The sequence below is a fragment of the Ctenocephalides felis genome, unplaced genomic scaffold, assembly GCF_003426905.1.
Source record: "Ctenocephalides felis isolate EL2017-DRISC unplaced genomic scaffold, ASM342690v1 CF-g0.4_SCAFFOLD_01170, whole genome shotgun sequence".
Classification (NCBI taxonomy): domain Eukaryota; kingdom Metazoa; phylum Arthropoda; class Insecta; order Siphonaptera; family Pulicidae; genus Ctenocephalides; species Ctenocephalides felis.
Window position 1 is genome coordinate 4,151,946 of NW_020537324.1, and position 17,101 is coordinate 4,169,046.

At 29.9% G+C, this 17,101-nt stretch overlaps 2 protein-coding genes and 1 pseudogene across 2 annotated transcripts; all 3 read left to right on the forward strand.

Annotated features, from left to right (window-relative positions):
• The window catches only part of LOC113366043, a 27,384-nt pseudogene extending 18,422 nt beyond the window's left edge, over positions 1 to 8,962 (forward strand).
• Positions 8,963 to 9,467: 505 nt separating this feature from the next.
• Positions 9,468 to 13,464, forward strand: LOC113368246 (solute carrier organic anion transporter family member 1A1-like). Its single transcript, XM_026609809.1, has 11 exons — positions 9,468 to 9,768; positions 10,444 to 10,574; positions 10,774 to 11,043; positions 11,330 to 11,491; positions 11,547 to 11,849; positions 11,912 to 12,155; positions 12,220 to 12,336; positions 12,403 to 12,547; positions 12,608 to 12,843; positions 12,917 to 13,020; positions 13,095 to 13,464. The coding sequence occupies exons 1-11, from the start codon at positions 9,578 to 9,580 to the stop codon at positions 13,385 to 13,387; spliced, it is 2,196 nt and encodes a 731-aa protein (XP_026465594.1). The 5' UTR covers positions 9,468 to 9,577; the 3' UTR covers positions 13,388 to 13,464.
• A 463-nt stretch (positions 13,465 to 13,927) lies between these two features.
• Positions 13,928 to 17,062, forward strand: LOC113368247 (solute carrier organic anion transporter family member 5A1-like). The gene is made up of 11 exons (XM_026609810.1): positions 13,928 to 14,167; positions 14,229 to 14,359; positions 14,549 to 14,818; positions 15,049 to 15,210; positions 15,272 to 15,571; positions 15,633 to 15,876; positions 15,933 to 16,049; positions 16,116 to 16,260; positions 16,323 to 16,558; positions 16,631 to 16,734; positions 16,801 to 17,062. The coding sequence occupies exons 1-11, from the start codon at positions 13,992 to 13,994 to the stop codon at positions 17,049 to 17,051; spliced, it is 2,136 nt and encodes a 711-aa protein (XP_026465595.1). The 5' UTR covers positions 13,928 to 13,991; the 3' UTR covers positions 17,052 to 17,062.
• Positions 17,063 to 17,101: the final 39 nt, after the last annotated feature.

Here is a 17,101-nt window from a genome sequence, read left to right on the forward strand (position 1 = left end):
ATGACATTTTTTGTTTTTTAATATTTCGTAGTTCTCTCTCAACTTATTTATTTTGATACAGCATACATAGCAAAACAAGAATTTATAAAAAGAAATTTACCAAAATGCAATGTTGCATCGAAATGCATTCTCCATCATCTGCAATAATAGGAATAAGGCAATGCGTGCGTCTCAATTTTCAATCATTTTTATTCTGATTTTATTCATACGAATATAAATATTGCCTTTCGAATGTGAACGTCTTTAGAAATCCCGCTACTTGTTCGAGTTTCTATTTTATTATGGGTAATTTTATAAAGCTTCAGTTTAAAAATTCCACGAAGGGTTTTATTCTTAGCAGATATGTAATGATAACAGACTGATAGAAAGGATTTATTCATTCACACAATCATTAAATGACTTATTTAATTTTGCAATTTTTTATATTGTTTTATCCTTATTAGTAAATAACTAAAGAGTAAATAATTTTGCATTAACATTAAATATACAAAAATAGATCTATTAATAAAATAGTTATACCATTGTCAATTTTTTTATAAATAATAGCAAGATGTGATTTTTATTGTATTTGTATAATTTATCTGTAAGTGTGTGTAAATGAATTTAAACAAAGACACTTTCAATTTGTATTTCAATTAGTGTGTTGACCAAAATTTAAAGAGTTTCATTAATACCCACATTTGACGGTCTTTGTTCTATAAAATATTTAATTTCCACATTTTGGGTTGATTTAAATATTATTTTTAACTCATTATCATTTTTCATCATTTATTTATTTTCCCCGATTGATGTCGGTCCTGTTCCAGAATACAAATATGAAATTCCATTATTGCGCGTCCCATCTGGCAGAATAAGTAAGTCCTCGCCAGTATGTAGAAATGCGAATACTTCCTTGTACAATATATAATATTTAGCTATATATTTCAATGAAATCTATGCTATTCGTATCATTATTTCTGCATATGTTCGAGATGATATAAGCAATTGGAAATTGGGAGATTTTGTACGACGATAAATTCAGGAGGAGTTTGATTAACAGGGAAGAGGAGGTCTGCGAACCGCAAGGATAAATAAACATATCTTTGTATAAAAATTTAAAAAAATATATCTTTTCTGAATAACTTTAAGAAATTATAATAAATTTTGTAAGTAGAAGTAAGGTGCCAAATAGGGTCTATCAAGGCAGTAGTAATGCAACTTAAGTAAGGTGCTCCTTCATAATTTTATTAAGCATTATGATTTATGTTTGGAATATGTATATTATTGTTCATCAAGAATCACAAAATATCGTTTCAAAATATATCATTCCCCAGCAAGCAAACTTAAAGAGAGCTTATAAATTATTACTACACGCACAGATAGTCAATCCTCAACATCGTTCGCAAACTTTTCTCCTCATTCTCCTGGCAATTTTATCGATACAGTATCGTCTCGATGGCTGCGAGATTAACTTGTATATTACAAGTTTCAAAAAGAAATTGTACATGCTTTCTACCTTTTCATATAATTTTTATTTTCTCCAATCGCTCCCGGTTGAACTTTTTCTAAAGAGCCGCGCATTAAAAGTGTTCCGAGACGACATTAGCGTGCGCACACATTTTTATTTTTAATCCGTCTTTTATATTTCTACAAATATTTTCAAAGAAGTATTCTGATCCGCAGAAGATGGAATGAATTTCCATAATGCGCCCTTTTCCATGAATTCGATACAATATCGACGACGGAGATGGAAATTTAAAGACGAATAAACGAAGACTTTGTAATAGAAATATTAATATTTAATTATCAATTTTATTGAGCAGATTTCTTTGAACGCTTACATTTTTAAAGGGTTGGTTATATTTATGAATGCAAATTATTTTATAGAATTCAAAGCCTTTTGAACACGTTATTTTTCTCATAGAGTATGATAACGTCGATATCATATTAAGACAAATGTACTCATTTATATAAATACATCAAGAACATATTTCAAATTAAGATTATATTATTTTGTTTTCATCCTAATAAAAATAGTAAGGTATGGCGAGGCACAATTGCCAATTGTTTTACCCATCTCCATGAGTCCTTGATCAGGAGACCCAGTTTGCATATGACACAGATCTCCTGGAACTTGGCGATTTGGAGTGTTTGAAGATTATGATTAGGCCGTAAAGTGGCTCGCGGACACCTCGGCCGAACCGCAATTTGAATACAGCTCTAGGTCTAGCGCAGAGACGAGCCAACGCGCGGACTCTATCGAGCACGAATAAATAGTGGAACGACGCGTGGTCGGAATTATTAAGCTAGTTTATTAAAGTAATCTGCACTCTAAGTACAGATGTTGGGAAACTTAAGGTAAAAGATAATCTTTAGGATGGAAAATTGAACTAAGATAGTATTTTTGAAAATATTAAGCAGATATGTCATGACCGAATTAGGATCTAATTCTAATTATTACATATGTTTATAGAAGTTTATGTGTTTATGGTATTACAGGTGTTACAGGTATGCACTTTTTAATTATAATTTTATCAACATGAGTATTTTTAGAAAACTACATATTTTTGGAAAAAGTATTATGCAAGAATATATATATTAATTAACTACTAAATCATATATATATATATATATATATATATATATATATATATTAATTGTTTAATATGAACAAAACAGCACTCAGATTTGTTTAACACAACTTTATTTTATGATTACAGACGTTTCGAGACCATGGTGTGTCTCATCTTCAGTGTAATTTCAAAAACAGTTACTTATATACTACACATTCTTTAATATTTATTTATTTAAATTCATTTAATTTTTGGTATACAAAAAACACCAACTATTCCTTGCAATGCTTGACACAGTACTCTGAGTGCTGTTTTGTTCATATTAAACAATTAATATTCGTTCCACTCATATCATAAAATTCTATATATATATATATATATATATATATATATATATATATATATATATATATATGCCAGGAGCTTCTACGATTAAATCAAATAGAATCAATTGGTTCATATAATAACGAAAAAAATATGTATTTCGATAATAGCAAGAATTCATATATTTTGGATAAATGGGTAGCCCCATCTTATTCAGGGTTTCCCTTCCTATACAACATCCAAGAATCGATTCATTTGCTTCAGGTTTATGTTTGGACTAAATGCTCAAATAATATTTAAATAATAAATAATAACATTAAAAAATTAAGAAAAAACTTTAGTAAATTGCCAATTAAAATAGTGCACTAAAGATTCCACATAAAATAATATACATTTGTGAAACGAATATTAGGCAGTTCCTTTTGCATTTTTTTTCATTTATCAGCTTTTTTTGGGTCATATGAATTTCTGATTTATTCGCAGCTATATTTATTTATTTCAAAAATCATGTTTGCAAACACATCATAGTTTTAATTAAAATCTATGTTTACAAACAAACATTTTTTCCGCTTCTTTAAATATCATTATCTGAAAAAAATTAATTACCGCGAGGCCAAAGATCACTTTATAACATGATATTGTTTAGAGGATTTTAATAACATTTATATGTATTGTTTATAGCAAATGAAATCCAATGTAAAATAAAAAGATTGGGAATAAACTATCGAACTACTATTGAAAATTTCATCAAAATTATATAACAGGCAATGATTTAGCAGAAGTTCTTATTTGCTTAATCTTTATTTGTTTAATAAATCAACAAACGCAATTTTCTACCAGAAGCTGACGGTTATTGATATAATTTTTTATAGTCTGGTGATAACATTTTTATATATAATGAATTGCATCGGTTTGTATTAAACTGATAAATCAATGAATATTTGCAGTTAGCACTCAAGTCGAGTATTGTCTTTAATAACAAAAAAATAACTATTGTACTTTTATATCAGTAATTGATTTGTTAATGGGATTTTGATTGTAATATTGATACTAACCACGATGATAAAGGACATAAAATTATATTAGATTATAGTTCAATATTTGATGATTGGTCTTGCAATATAAACTCCCCAAAATCCAAAATTGGATATAATATTAAGAAAATAAATCTGAAAACTATCTGTTGCTCACAAGTTGTGTCTATTAGAGTTCCTTCTTTCCTAAATCAATGCATCTGTTATCAGTAATAACTCGATAGATAGATAGTAGTAATATCTTCGTACAAAAGTAAACCAAATATAAAATTTCGACAACAGAATTTATTTGTTTGCATTCGGTTTCGTGGATGATAATAGAGAAATCGTTCCCAACCACTGTCCACTTACGTTCCCGGCTTATGAGTTAACTTAATAGGCAGATACAGGCTGCTGACGGTCGCGTGTCCAAAAAAATAAATGGACAAAATGAGGATTCTGTAAATCATTTTCAAAAATAGATTTTCAAAAAAGGATAAAGGACAAATATATGATGTGTGCATGCTGATTTTGAGTTGTGTTTTTGGAAAAGTGAACGTGTTAGTTTGTTGTTCGCAACGTGTGATTGCATAATAAGCCAACGGTGAGTTGAGGATTTATTTAACGACCAATGATCTAAGTATATTTTTTGTTTGTTTGTTGAAGATCAATTGTTTTTAGAAAACAACACAATGATTATCTTTAATTGAGATACATATATTTTTTTTTTATTACTTGTATTTATTTAATATTGCAGCAAAGTCCTGCAAGATGATTATTATTTCTCTAAATCGATATTTCAGATCTGCATATCTGGATAACACTTAATATCAGATTGTCCATTTTAAAGTGCATTTTGGTGCAAAACATTTTGTTCAAGTACTTTATGATAAACTTTGTATTTTATCAAAAAGTTCAAAAAAAAAATCCGAAACAAATATTATTCCCATTTGGCGCCCTTTCTTCAAATCCTTCCAAATTTTCGGTATTAGATTTCTGTAAAGTTCAAAGTAAATCAATCTGTATATATAATAGTGATCAAAAGTTTGTTTTTTAAAAGGTATAAGTATTAAAATAAAATAAGTGTGTTGTAATTTTGAAAACGATATGCGTTTTGAATCTAAGTTTGACTATGTAGTGGAAAATACGCAAATTCGGTTTCAAACAAAAAAAAGTATAAACAATTAAAATAATTAATTATTATATAAAAATATTACTATTTGATTGAAACATAAATAATTTCCAACAACTCAACACAGTTTTAATTTTCTCACAAATACAATATTTGTATAAGATTTTTACTCATTGCTTAAAGGTTTTATGTTTTTTATATATTTCTTGTGATTTATTTACTAAAAAATCGTCAAACTAATGCTCAAAAAGTATGGACTGCTTATTAAATTTGTATCTAATTTTTTTAATATTTAATTACTAATTTCTCTATTTTATTATTTGTTCACGCTTTCTGTTATTTTTTTATATGGATATACAGATATTTTTTTATATATTATTATACTCAGTAATTCTTGGTATTGTTTACAATCATTTTTATTTTTAAGTGTCCAAAATAATTATGTAAAGAGCATAAATTCTTCTATACGACATTTTCTTCATTTTGCCCGTAATTTGTATCAATAAGACCACAAAACAAACTAAAATTTCGCGCCGTCTTTTAATAATTCATATGTACACCTTTTTTGATTAATACAACAAGCCTTATCATTTTTCACAGACACTAAGAAGCTGATATCAACAATAGACCATCGACTTCTATTGCTTTTCTTATCAAAAAATCAGTGATATCTTATTTAATATTACGAGATGTGTGTTTTAATATTAAAAAACATTTGTTAATGCCAACAATCAGATAGGACGTCCTCGTCTTCGGCTGATGACGGACGCAGTATCATAATTAGAACAAATATAAAATAGATTTTTTTGTAATATAAAATATATTTTGGAATAAAGTATGGTGTGAAAATTTTTATCGAATTGTAATAAATTATTTGTAAAAATGAACAACGAGAAAAAGGAAGAAGCTTTAAATGGTGTGCAAGATGATAAGACGAATCATGAGATGATTTGAAGAAAGATACAAACAGATGGAGATTACGAAGAGACTTCTTGTGGGATGGGTTTCTTCATGGACCATTTTTACAAAGGTAAAATTAATAATTAATTTTCTAAGACATTTTCACCTTGATGCACCGGTCGAGGTGTGAATAATATATATTATTATTATTATTAGGTTTGCAAATAAAAAAGCCTACGTAGTTCTGTATGGAGTTGTCGGTTGCATATATTCAGCAACTTATGCATATTTTAATGGAACCATCACGACACTTGAAAAACGATTTAAAATTCCCAGCAAAACAACAGGTATAACTTTATTAATAAAATTAAAGATTGAATTTGCGATATTGTATTAAGTAGATTTTTCTATTAATTTCCAGGTATAATAACAGTCGGTAACGATATTAGTGCCTTATTTGCTTCTATGATCGTGAGCTATTATGCTGGAAGAGGACACAGACCTCGATGGATTGCCCTAGGGCTTTATTCCGTGGTATTATTCTGCCTTCTGACGGCTCTGCCTCATTTGCTGTACGGCCCTGGACAAGATGCCCTTCGACTCACCACCGAATATGGAGCTGTCTACGATCAAAATGCCACCATTGAAGTTCTTAATAAACAGAAGAGGAAAACTTTGTGCCACACTGATGGTAAACAGACACAAATCCTAGATCAGTTGATACAACTGTAATATTTATCTATGTTTCATGTCCATGGTTTCTAAGATCTGAAACCCACAATGTCCTTACCTATTTTATTCATTATTATTTATAAAATAGGCGAAGGAGTTGAATGCGAAACAGAAGAAGGGAGCATCGCACCTCAAATAATACTATTTGCTGCCCAATTAATTTCTGGAGTCGGTGGATCTTTATACTACACTTTAGGTGTATCCTATATGGACGATAACACCAAAAAATCTAAAACACCAGCACTGATAAGTAAGACAACATGTATATACATTATCCAAATTCCATCCTGCTTATACACTATCTTGTTATTTTATCTAGGTTTTTCTTATTTTCTTCGTATGCTCGGACCTGCAACCGGTTATGCCTTGGCTAGCGTCTGTCTAAAGTTCTACATTTCGCCAACGTTGACGCCAACAATTGATAATAATGATCCTAGATGGTTAGGAGCATGGTGGTTAGGTTGGTTGATACTAGGATCAACTTTAATATTTTTTGCAACGTTGATTGGATTGTTTCCTAAAATTCTGCCAAGAGCTGCAATGAGAAAAGCTATCGCCGCGGAGAAATTGAAACATGGACTAATCACGGAGGTTGAACCAGAAATTCCTGCATCTTTCAAGGGTAAAACTAGTAAAAAATATTTAAATCATATTTGCTTATGTTTTTCATATTTTAGATATGATTGTCACTTTCAAACGGTTGCTGTATAACAAAACGTTGATGTTAAACAATTTGGCATCAGTATTTTACTTTTTTGGGTATATGGCATACTGGATTTTTTTGCCCAAATATATAGAAACCCAATACAGACAAAGTGCTTCAATTGCAAGTCTCGTTACTGGTACTGTAGGATTGGTATTTTCGGCATTTGGAATTTTGTTAGCTGGCCTGGTTATATCGAAATTTAAACCGAGTGCCAGGTAATATAATAAATTAAAATTATGTGCAATACATTTTTTAAAAAAATATTCATATTTAAGAGCGATGGCTGCTTGGAATGTTCTTGTTGGAGGTCTATCCGTCGTGTGGATGATTCTTTTCGTGTTCCTTGGTTGTTCAGCTAATGACAATAATATTATTATGAATCCTGGAGTTGGGTATGTAATAATAAATATTAGATATATTTTCTGTAAATTGAAGACTAATATTAGATCACTAACCCTTTTTTATTTTTTCAGTAATGATTCTCCATTACAATGTAGCGCATCATGTTCTTGTGATTATGTACCATATTCACCAGTATGCTCAGCAGATGGTATTACCACTTACATATCAGCATGCCATGCTGGTTGCCATGACCAAATAAGGTTGAACGACGAAAAGGTACTTGAACAAATTTATACCCATTTATTTTCAAGTAAATAATTCTACATTTTTCTTCAGATGTTTGTAGAATGTAGTTGCATCAACTCCACTTTGTTAAACACGACAGCAACTTTCAATACCGACCCCACTCCTGGATATGATCCATCTGATAACAGTTGGGGCTGGGCTATGCCTGGAAGTTGTCCAGTTGATTGTTCTCATCAATTTTATATATTTCTTGGAGTCGTTTGTTTGATGAAATTTAGTGGAGCAACTGGACGTGCAAGCAATTTTCTTGTTTCTGTCAGGTAAGGTGATGAATGACATGTTTGAAAAATTATGATTAATCCAAAATTTTTCAGATGCGTGGAAGAGAAGGACAAGCCTGTCTCCATGGGTTTCGGGCTTATGGTGATGTCACTGTTCTCGTTTGTACCATCTCCAATATTTTTTGGTGTTGTGCTAGGTAAACCAGCAACAACATACCTTAATATATATAAAATTAACCATATTGTTTTATCTTTTAGATAAAACTTGTCTGGTTTGGGGTAAAACGTGTACAGGTACTGGAAATTGTTGGTTGTATGATGTGGAATCTCTAAGGTACATCATGAATTTGACAGCAGCTGCCTTTGTTACTGTTGGCACTTTATTTGATGTTGGTGTTTGGTACAGTGTGAAAGATTTAAAAATTTACGACGACGATGAAGAAGTTGTAAACGACGACAAGAAGAACCAGCAAATGAAGGTTCTTCATAATGGAAAGCAAGAAAGTCCACAAGTTGTAGCAAATAACGTGATAAAAGACAATATTCAAAAAGATGAAATGGAACATTTATTAAACAAACAGAATGGTCACAAAGAAAACAACAGGCAAGATGAATTTAGGGACGTACAAGAAAGTAAATCGTAATTAAATTGGATAATTTATTTTTATGTACACAAGTTAATTTATGTATATATAAAAATATATATGTCTAGTGTAACTATGCATCCATTACATTGATGGAGATATTGAAATGTACAATTTAATATATTGATAAATATAAATACAAATCGTTTTAGAAATAATATTAGGTGTTAATATAGTTCTAGTTTGGTTTTGTGATAATGAGATTTTAATGTATATTTAATTGATGACGAAAATAAATAAAAATATAATAAAAACGAGTCTTCTATATATTTTATATGATCATGATAGAAAAAGATAGTTAGATTTCTTACTGAAAAATGAAGTACATCTAATACATGTGTTAAAAATACATGTAGAAAAATAGTAGATTTCATTATTACTATTATATACATCATTGAGATTTCTCTCGGCCAAAATAAAGATATAAAATCAATCAATACAGACGTAGGACAAACTAGTATCTTCAATCACATATTTATTATATCTTATCATAAGCAGATACGGAGACTTTTAGAAAAAATGTGAACAATTGTAATTTATACTTCTAGTTTAAAATAATAAAAGCAGTTAGCATGATACTCTCGACGTTTATCGTGGGTTGTGGCCTTTATGCGAATAAAAATTATTAATAAAATTGTATCTGTGCGAACAAGTCGAGTGTTTTCAGTGCTAAATGATTCGAAATAAATATAAAAGTTAGTAAAAATGGAAAAACAGGATCGTAAGGATGATGAAGACAATTTTAAAAATAAGTTGCACGTAGAACACGACGAATTGTTAGCAAAAAAGGAGAATTTTGATGAAAAAGATGAGTTTGAAAAACGTTTTAAAGATATGCCTTTGACAGATGATACCACGTGTGGTTTTGGGGTCTTCAAAGGCGCTTTTCTACAAAAGTACGGTAGAAAATTTTTATTTATTTTATTTAAAATTTAATTTTACTTTCCAAATTAATTTCTAAAAAAATGTCTCAAATAAATCCTGATTTTTTGTGATTCCAATTCAATTCAAAAATTCAATTTTTAATACACCATTTAAAGAAATTTATGACCTGTTACTTTACTACATTCCCAAATATTCCCAAATAAATTAACAAAAATAAAACAAAATTATATTTTTCTGCAATCGAATCAATAATAAATTGTCTCTTATTAACTTATTAAGTTTATATTAAGTTTGTTTTAATAATTTATTATTTAGTTTAAACAGTAATTTCAAACTAAGTACGTTCCATTTTAAGGATCTGTTAGAACATATTTAGAAGTAAACAAAGAAATATGTTTTAGAATAAATTTTGTTGAAATTAATAAATAATTCAATTTAGATCATTTCAATTAATATATTATTGTTTTAATTTTGGTAAATTATATATAATTTTATACCGAAACTATTTATAAATTTTGAAATATTTTCATACATTCTTCCCATTCTTACCAGAATTTATAATTTTGAAAACATATTTTTATATTTGTGAAACAGTGTACAAAAGTAGTTCATTATTGATTCATTAGATATTATTCATTATTGATTTCCATAGATATTGGCTGTAACTATTTTACTTATTTTTACAGATTTGCGAATAAAAAAGCCTACATAATATTTTATGGCGTAGTTGGATGTATATTTTCAGCTACTTATGCTTATTTCAATGGAACATTGACGACACTTGAAAAACGTTTTAAGATTCCAAGTAAAACATCAGGTTAGTGTAATGTAATTTTATTTTTATCTCTCAACAACAAATACGTCTAAGAAGTCTCAATGATTTCGCAAAATTGTTTTGTATTGACATAGATAGATATAGAAATAATTCAAGGATTGAGATTTATATAGAATAGAAGAACCACTTGAGATTGGATATAAATAATTATAATTTTATAAATAATAATAATTTCATCCAGGTATAATATCCGTTGGCAACGACATAAGTTCCTTATTTGCCTCCATGATTGTCAGTTATTATGGTGGAAAAGGACATAAACCAAGATGGATAGCCATGGGTCTATATTCCGTGGTCCTATTTTGCCTGATGACAGCCCTTCCTCATATCATATATGGACCAGGGCCAGATGCCTTGGGATTAACTTTAGAACATGGTGCTGTCTACGATCAAAATGCAACATCTGAAGTTTTGAATAAACAGAGAAGGAAGAATCTATGCCATTTAGATGGTGATTAAAAATTTTGTTAATTATAATATTGACAGATGGGTTTTATCTGTTGGTGATAAGGTGTGCTTATTAATAAATAATCAGCAAATCTTGAGATAGATATGTAATTTAGAATTATAAATGGCTCTTTACGTAGTTTATCGAAAAATCATAAATATTTTACAAATTTCTAAAATATTGCTTCAAGTCTGAGCATATAAAACTTAATTTTCCATGGTAGACCTGTCATCGTTATCAATGATAATTCTTTTAATATATAATTCTTTTTTTAATTTTATTTTTCTAGGAAGTGGTACCGAATGCGAAATAGAAGAAGGAAGCTTAGCTCCTCAAATTTTACTTTTTGTCGCCCAATTAATTGCTGGTGTTGGTGGATCTTTGTACTATACCTTAGGAATTGCATACATGGATGACAATGTGAAAAAATCGAAAACTCCAGCTTTAATAAGTACATAACAACCCAAAACAACATGGAAATGAAACTAAACAAATATTCTTTCTAGGCTTTTCTATCTTCCTAAGAACCCTTGGTCCAGCAGCAGGGTACGCTTTGTCAAGTCTCTGCTTAAAATATTACATTTCTCCAACATTGACTCCAATAATAGACAATACTGATATGCGTTGGTTGGGAGCATGGTGGATCGGGTGGATAATATTAGGAGGTCTTCTATTCATTTTTGCAACAATCATCGGAATGTTCCCAAAAACTTTACCACGGGCTGCTTTGAGAAAAACAATTGCAGCTGAGAAAAAGAATCTCACTGAGGAAAACAAATCTGGCATTGAACCTCCTGCATCACTAAAAGGTGAGCAGTATAATACGAAATAAAACTTTGTGTCTAAATGTAAATTATTATATATTTTTTAGATTTGCTGGCTGCCATTAAGCGATTGCTGTACAATAAAGTATTGATGTTAAATAATTTAGCGTCTGTGTTTTATATATTTGGATACATGGCTTATTGGATTTTTTTGCCTAAGTATATAGAAACACAATATAGGCAAAGTGCGTCCAAGGCTAGTCTTGTAACAGGAACTGTAGGTCTTGTTTTCTCCGCAATCGGTATTTTATTGTCAGGAGCTGTTATATCGAAATATAAACCCAGTGCGAGGTAAATAGATTAATAGAATTGATACCTGGTTGAAAAAATATTAAAAATTATCATTGTTTTATAGAACATTAGGTGCTTGGAATGCGTTTATAGGCTTTTTATCGGTAGTATGGATGGTACTTTTTGTATTTCTTGGATGTCCCGCAAACGACAACAATATTGTAATCAACTCTACCTCCACGTGAGTGTTTTTCAAAGTCAGAATGATTGACTCTATTGGAATCACTATGAAATATTGTATTTTCAGTAATAATTCAGTCTCAACTTGTAATTCGAATTGCAAATGCGACTTCGTTCCGTATTCCCCGGTTTGTTCTGCAGATGGAGCAACTACTTTCATCTCGGCTTGTCACGCCGGTTGCAGCGATCATTTCGAAGAAAATAACAAAAAAGTGAGCAGTTTCTTGAACAAAATTCATAATATCAATTAATAATTGATTTACTAATTGCAGATCTTCACAAACTGCAGTTGCATTGATGCGGCGAAATTTGATAAAGGCTCAATATTCTTTGAGAAAATTCCTAGCGAAGTGATCAAACAAAATATCGGTAACGAATCTGGATTTGCAATTCCAGGAAGTTGTCCGGTGGATTGCTCAAAGCAATTTTACATTTTCCTTGCCGTCGTTTGTTTAATGAAGTTTTGTGGAGCTACTGGTAGAGCTAGCAACTTTTTATTATCCGTCAGGTAAAAAAAAATTATATACAAACTCATTTTTAGTATAAAGTGCAATGTAATTAAAATATTATTATTACTTCAGGTGTGTTAAGGAAAAAGATAAACCTGTGTCGATGGGTTTTGGACTGATGATAATGTCCTTGTTTGCATTTGTACCGTCACCAATATTTTTTGGAGCAATTCTAGGTAAGCATTTTTCAAATGCGTGGCCAATCAACCTAATCTTTAATTTGTTACAATAATAAACCGTTATTTTTTAGATCAAACATGCATAGTTTGGGGAAAAACATGTTCCGGAACTGGAAACTGTTGGCTATATGACGTTGAATCTTTGCGTTACATCATGAATTTAACGGCAGCTTCTTTTGTCACAATTGGAGTATTATTTGATGTCGGAGTTTGGTATTTCGTCAAAAATTTAAAAATTTACGATGAACCTGAAGATGACGACCAAGAAATGAATTCTTTGAAGACGCAAAAGGCGGATGGAGCTGCTGCCAACTTATTCCAATCGAATCTCTCTATACAAAGTCATATAAAGAATAGTACTTGAGGAATTTAAAATTAATTTAAGTTGTAATATAAAAAATGCAAACTGTATTAAAATTATAATAAATTAAATAAGTAGAAATTATAATAAATTTTTGGTTTTTGTTTTAAAATTCAACTTTAGAAATTAAAAGGTTTAAAATATTTTTTATATCCATTTCTGATACTAATAATTTTGTTTAATTAGCTTATTTCGCAATAACTAAAACTGTTTACGCGATTTTTATGCCATTTCCCATTTCATTAAAAATACATAAAAATTTTCTCTAGTTTCAACAATGAAAATCAAGTTTCTTAATCCACGTGCCTATTTATATAAATATATTTGAAATCCATATCTGATAAACGAGTATCTTTAATTGAATATTTATATCTAATCTTAGTCTCATGTCTACATAAAAAATCAATTTACACATCAATTCTAATATGACTATTAAATAAGAAAGACAGTTAGCAGAAAATTTATTGTGTATCCGAGTTTTATGTGATATAATAGAATAAAATTATAAAACTTAAACCAAGTGCAAATATTAAAATAAATCTGTGTGTTTAAATATATGTGTAACGTGATTTTGTGCTAAATGTTTATTTAAATAAATTGTCTGGAAATGTTAAAACAAAATAATAACGATACAGAAGAAAATGGTAGAAATAAATTGTACTCCGAACAAGATCAATTACTTTGGAAAAAAGGAAATTTCGACAATGAGAATGATTTTGAGAAAAGATTTAAGGAAATGCCATTGACGGAAGACACTACGTGTGGAATACCATTTTTTCAGAGGTACATTTGTAAAAATAAAAATAATAAATCTGTGTAAATTTTCATTTAATATTATTTACAGATTTGCTAATAAGAAAGCATTTGTAATATTTTATGGCTTAGTAGGATGCATATACACAGCAACTTATGCATATTTTAATGGAACGATTACTACTCTTGAAAAACGTTTTAAGATACCGAGTAAAACATCAGGTGAAGTTATTGTATTATCTAATAAAGTCCAAGGCGATTAAACGATAAAATGTCAATGATTTTTTAAATTAATAATCCTCATTACGTACACAGATAATAATTGTATTTTCCTACAAAACTCACTAATTAAATTGTGATAATGAACAAGAGTCCTTTTTAGTTTTTTAATTTAAAGTTTATATGTTTAAGGTATTATATCCGTGGGCAACGACATAAGTTCTTTATTTGCATCCATAATAATCAGTTATTATGCTGGAAAAGGGCATAAACCCAGGTGGTTAGCCCTAGGCCTCTATACCGTGGTTCTATTTTGTCTTATGACTGCTCTTCCTCACATCATCTACGGACCAGGACAAGATGCCTTAGGATTAACTTTGGAGCATGGTGCTGTCTATGACCAAAATACCACAATTGAAGTTCTGAACGAACAGAGAAAGAAGAATCTATGTCACTTAGATGGTAAACTTAGATTTTATTAATTAATAAATGAATTATCGGTTAATACGATGAGAAGTGATATATAATCAAGATCAATATGGATTAATTTTCAATGGTGCTGATTTGATGCTTTTATATGGCGAAGTATTTAGTAAAAAAAATATTTTTATATGAAACTTAATTAGGCTGACTAATATCTGAATAGATTTTGAATTATCAAAAAAGTGATGAATAAAAAAATATATTTTTAGGTAGTGGCACAAAATGCGAAGTAAAAGAAGGAAGTTTAGCTCCTCAAATAATACTATTTGCAGCACAATTTATATCTGGAATTGGTGGATCTTTATATTATACCTTGGGAATTTCGTACATGGATGATAATGTGAAAAAATCAAAAACTCCTGCTTTGATGAGTACGTAACGAATTAAATTACACACGTTAGAAATATATAATATATTTATATATTTTTCTAGGTTTCTCTATTTTCCTAAGAACCCTTGGCCCAGCAGTAGGATATGCCTTATCAAGTCTTTGCTTAAAATTTTTCATTTCTCCATCTTTAACTCCGGTAATAAATAATACAGATATGCGCTGGTTGGGAGCCTGGTGGGTAGGATGGTTAATTTTAGGAGGAATCTTGTTCATTTTTGCAACGATTCTCGGAATGTTTCCAAAAACTTTACCACGAGCAGCTTTAAGACGACAAATAGCACTCGAGAAAAAAAATATTGACGAGAACGAAACCAAAAATGATCCACCAGCTTCTATGAAAGGTCGTAACGGTGTGTTTTAAAATTTAATTATTTTTTTTATAATTTATTTTTGTTTTTATAGATATGGTAGTGACAATAAAACGATTAGTACGTAACAAAATATTAATGTTGAATGTATTTACGTCTGTATTTTATTTCTTTGGATATATGGCGTATTGGATATTTTTGCCAAAGTATATAGAAATACAATATAGACAAAGTGCATCTATAGCTAGTCTTATGACAGGAACTGTAGGACTTGTTTTTTCTGCGATCGGTATTTTATCATCAGGGGTAGTGATAACAAAATTGAAACCTGGAGGAAGGTATAATAATTAAAATATTAATTGTATATGTTGATATATAATTTTTCAATTTGTAGAGCATTAGCTGGTTGGAACACATTTGTTGGCGCTTTATCTGTAGTCTGGATGGTACTGTTCGTATTTCTTGGATGCTCTGCAAATGACAATAACATTGTCATTAATTCTACGCCCACGTGAGTGATTTTTCACATCAGACTACTCAACTTTATTGGAATATCTATATAAAATTGTTTTTTCAGTAATAATTCAGTTGCTACTTGTAATTCGAATTGCAAATGCGATTTTGTTCCATACTTTCCGGTTTGTTCCGCAGATGGAGCGACTACTTTCATCTCGGCATGTCACGCCGGTTGCAGAGATCATTTTGAAGACAACAACAAAAAAGTTAGCACATTATTTTAACAAAATTTATAATATCAATTAATAATTTGATTTACTACTTGCAGATCTTCACAAACTGCAGTTGCATCGATGCAGATAAATTTGACAAAAACTCTATATTCTTTGACAAAGTTCCTAGTGAAGTGGTGAAACAAAATATTGGTAACAAATCTGGATTTGCAATTCCTGGAAGTTGTCCAGTGGATTGCTCAAAACAATTTTATATTTTCTTAGCTGTCGTTTGTTTAATGAAGTTTACTAGCGCTACTGGTAGAGCCAGCAATTTTCTAATCGCCGTCAGGTTAGTAAATACCAACCAACTTTTTCAACTCTGACACAAAACATTATATTAACATTAAATATTTTTTGGCAGATGCGTGGACCCGAAAGACAAACCCATGTCAATGGCTCTGGCTCTGATGATATTCTCCTTGCTTACATTAATTCCTGCGCCAATATTTTTCGGAGCTATATTAGGCAAGTACAATTGTTTACAATATCTAATCTAATTTTATAAAATTTAATATATATTGTACGTTTTAGATAAGACATGTTTAGTTTGGGGCAAAACCTGCACAGGAACTGGAAATTGCTGGTTATACGATGTAGAATCCTTACGTTATCTTTTGAATTTAACTGCAGCTGCTTTTGTTGCAATTGGTACATTATTCGATGTTGGAGTTTGGTATTTTATTAAAGATTTAAAAATGTATGACGAAGACGATAATGTTAAAAGTGATTTAGAAATGAAGAATATAGGTAGTAAAAAAGATCAACGTAGTGTATTGCAATAGAATGCTAGTACAATGGAATCTCTCTTTACACAGTCGTGTAAATAGTAGTT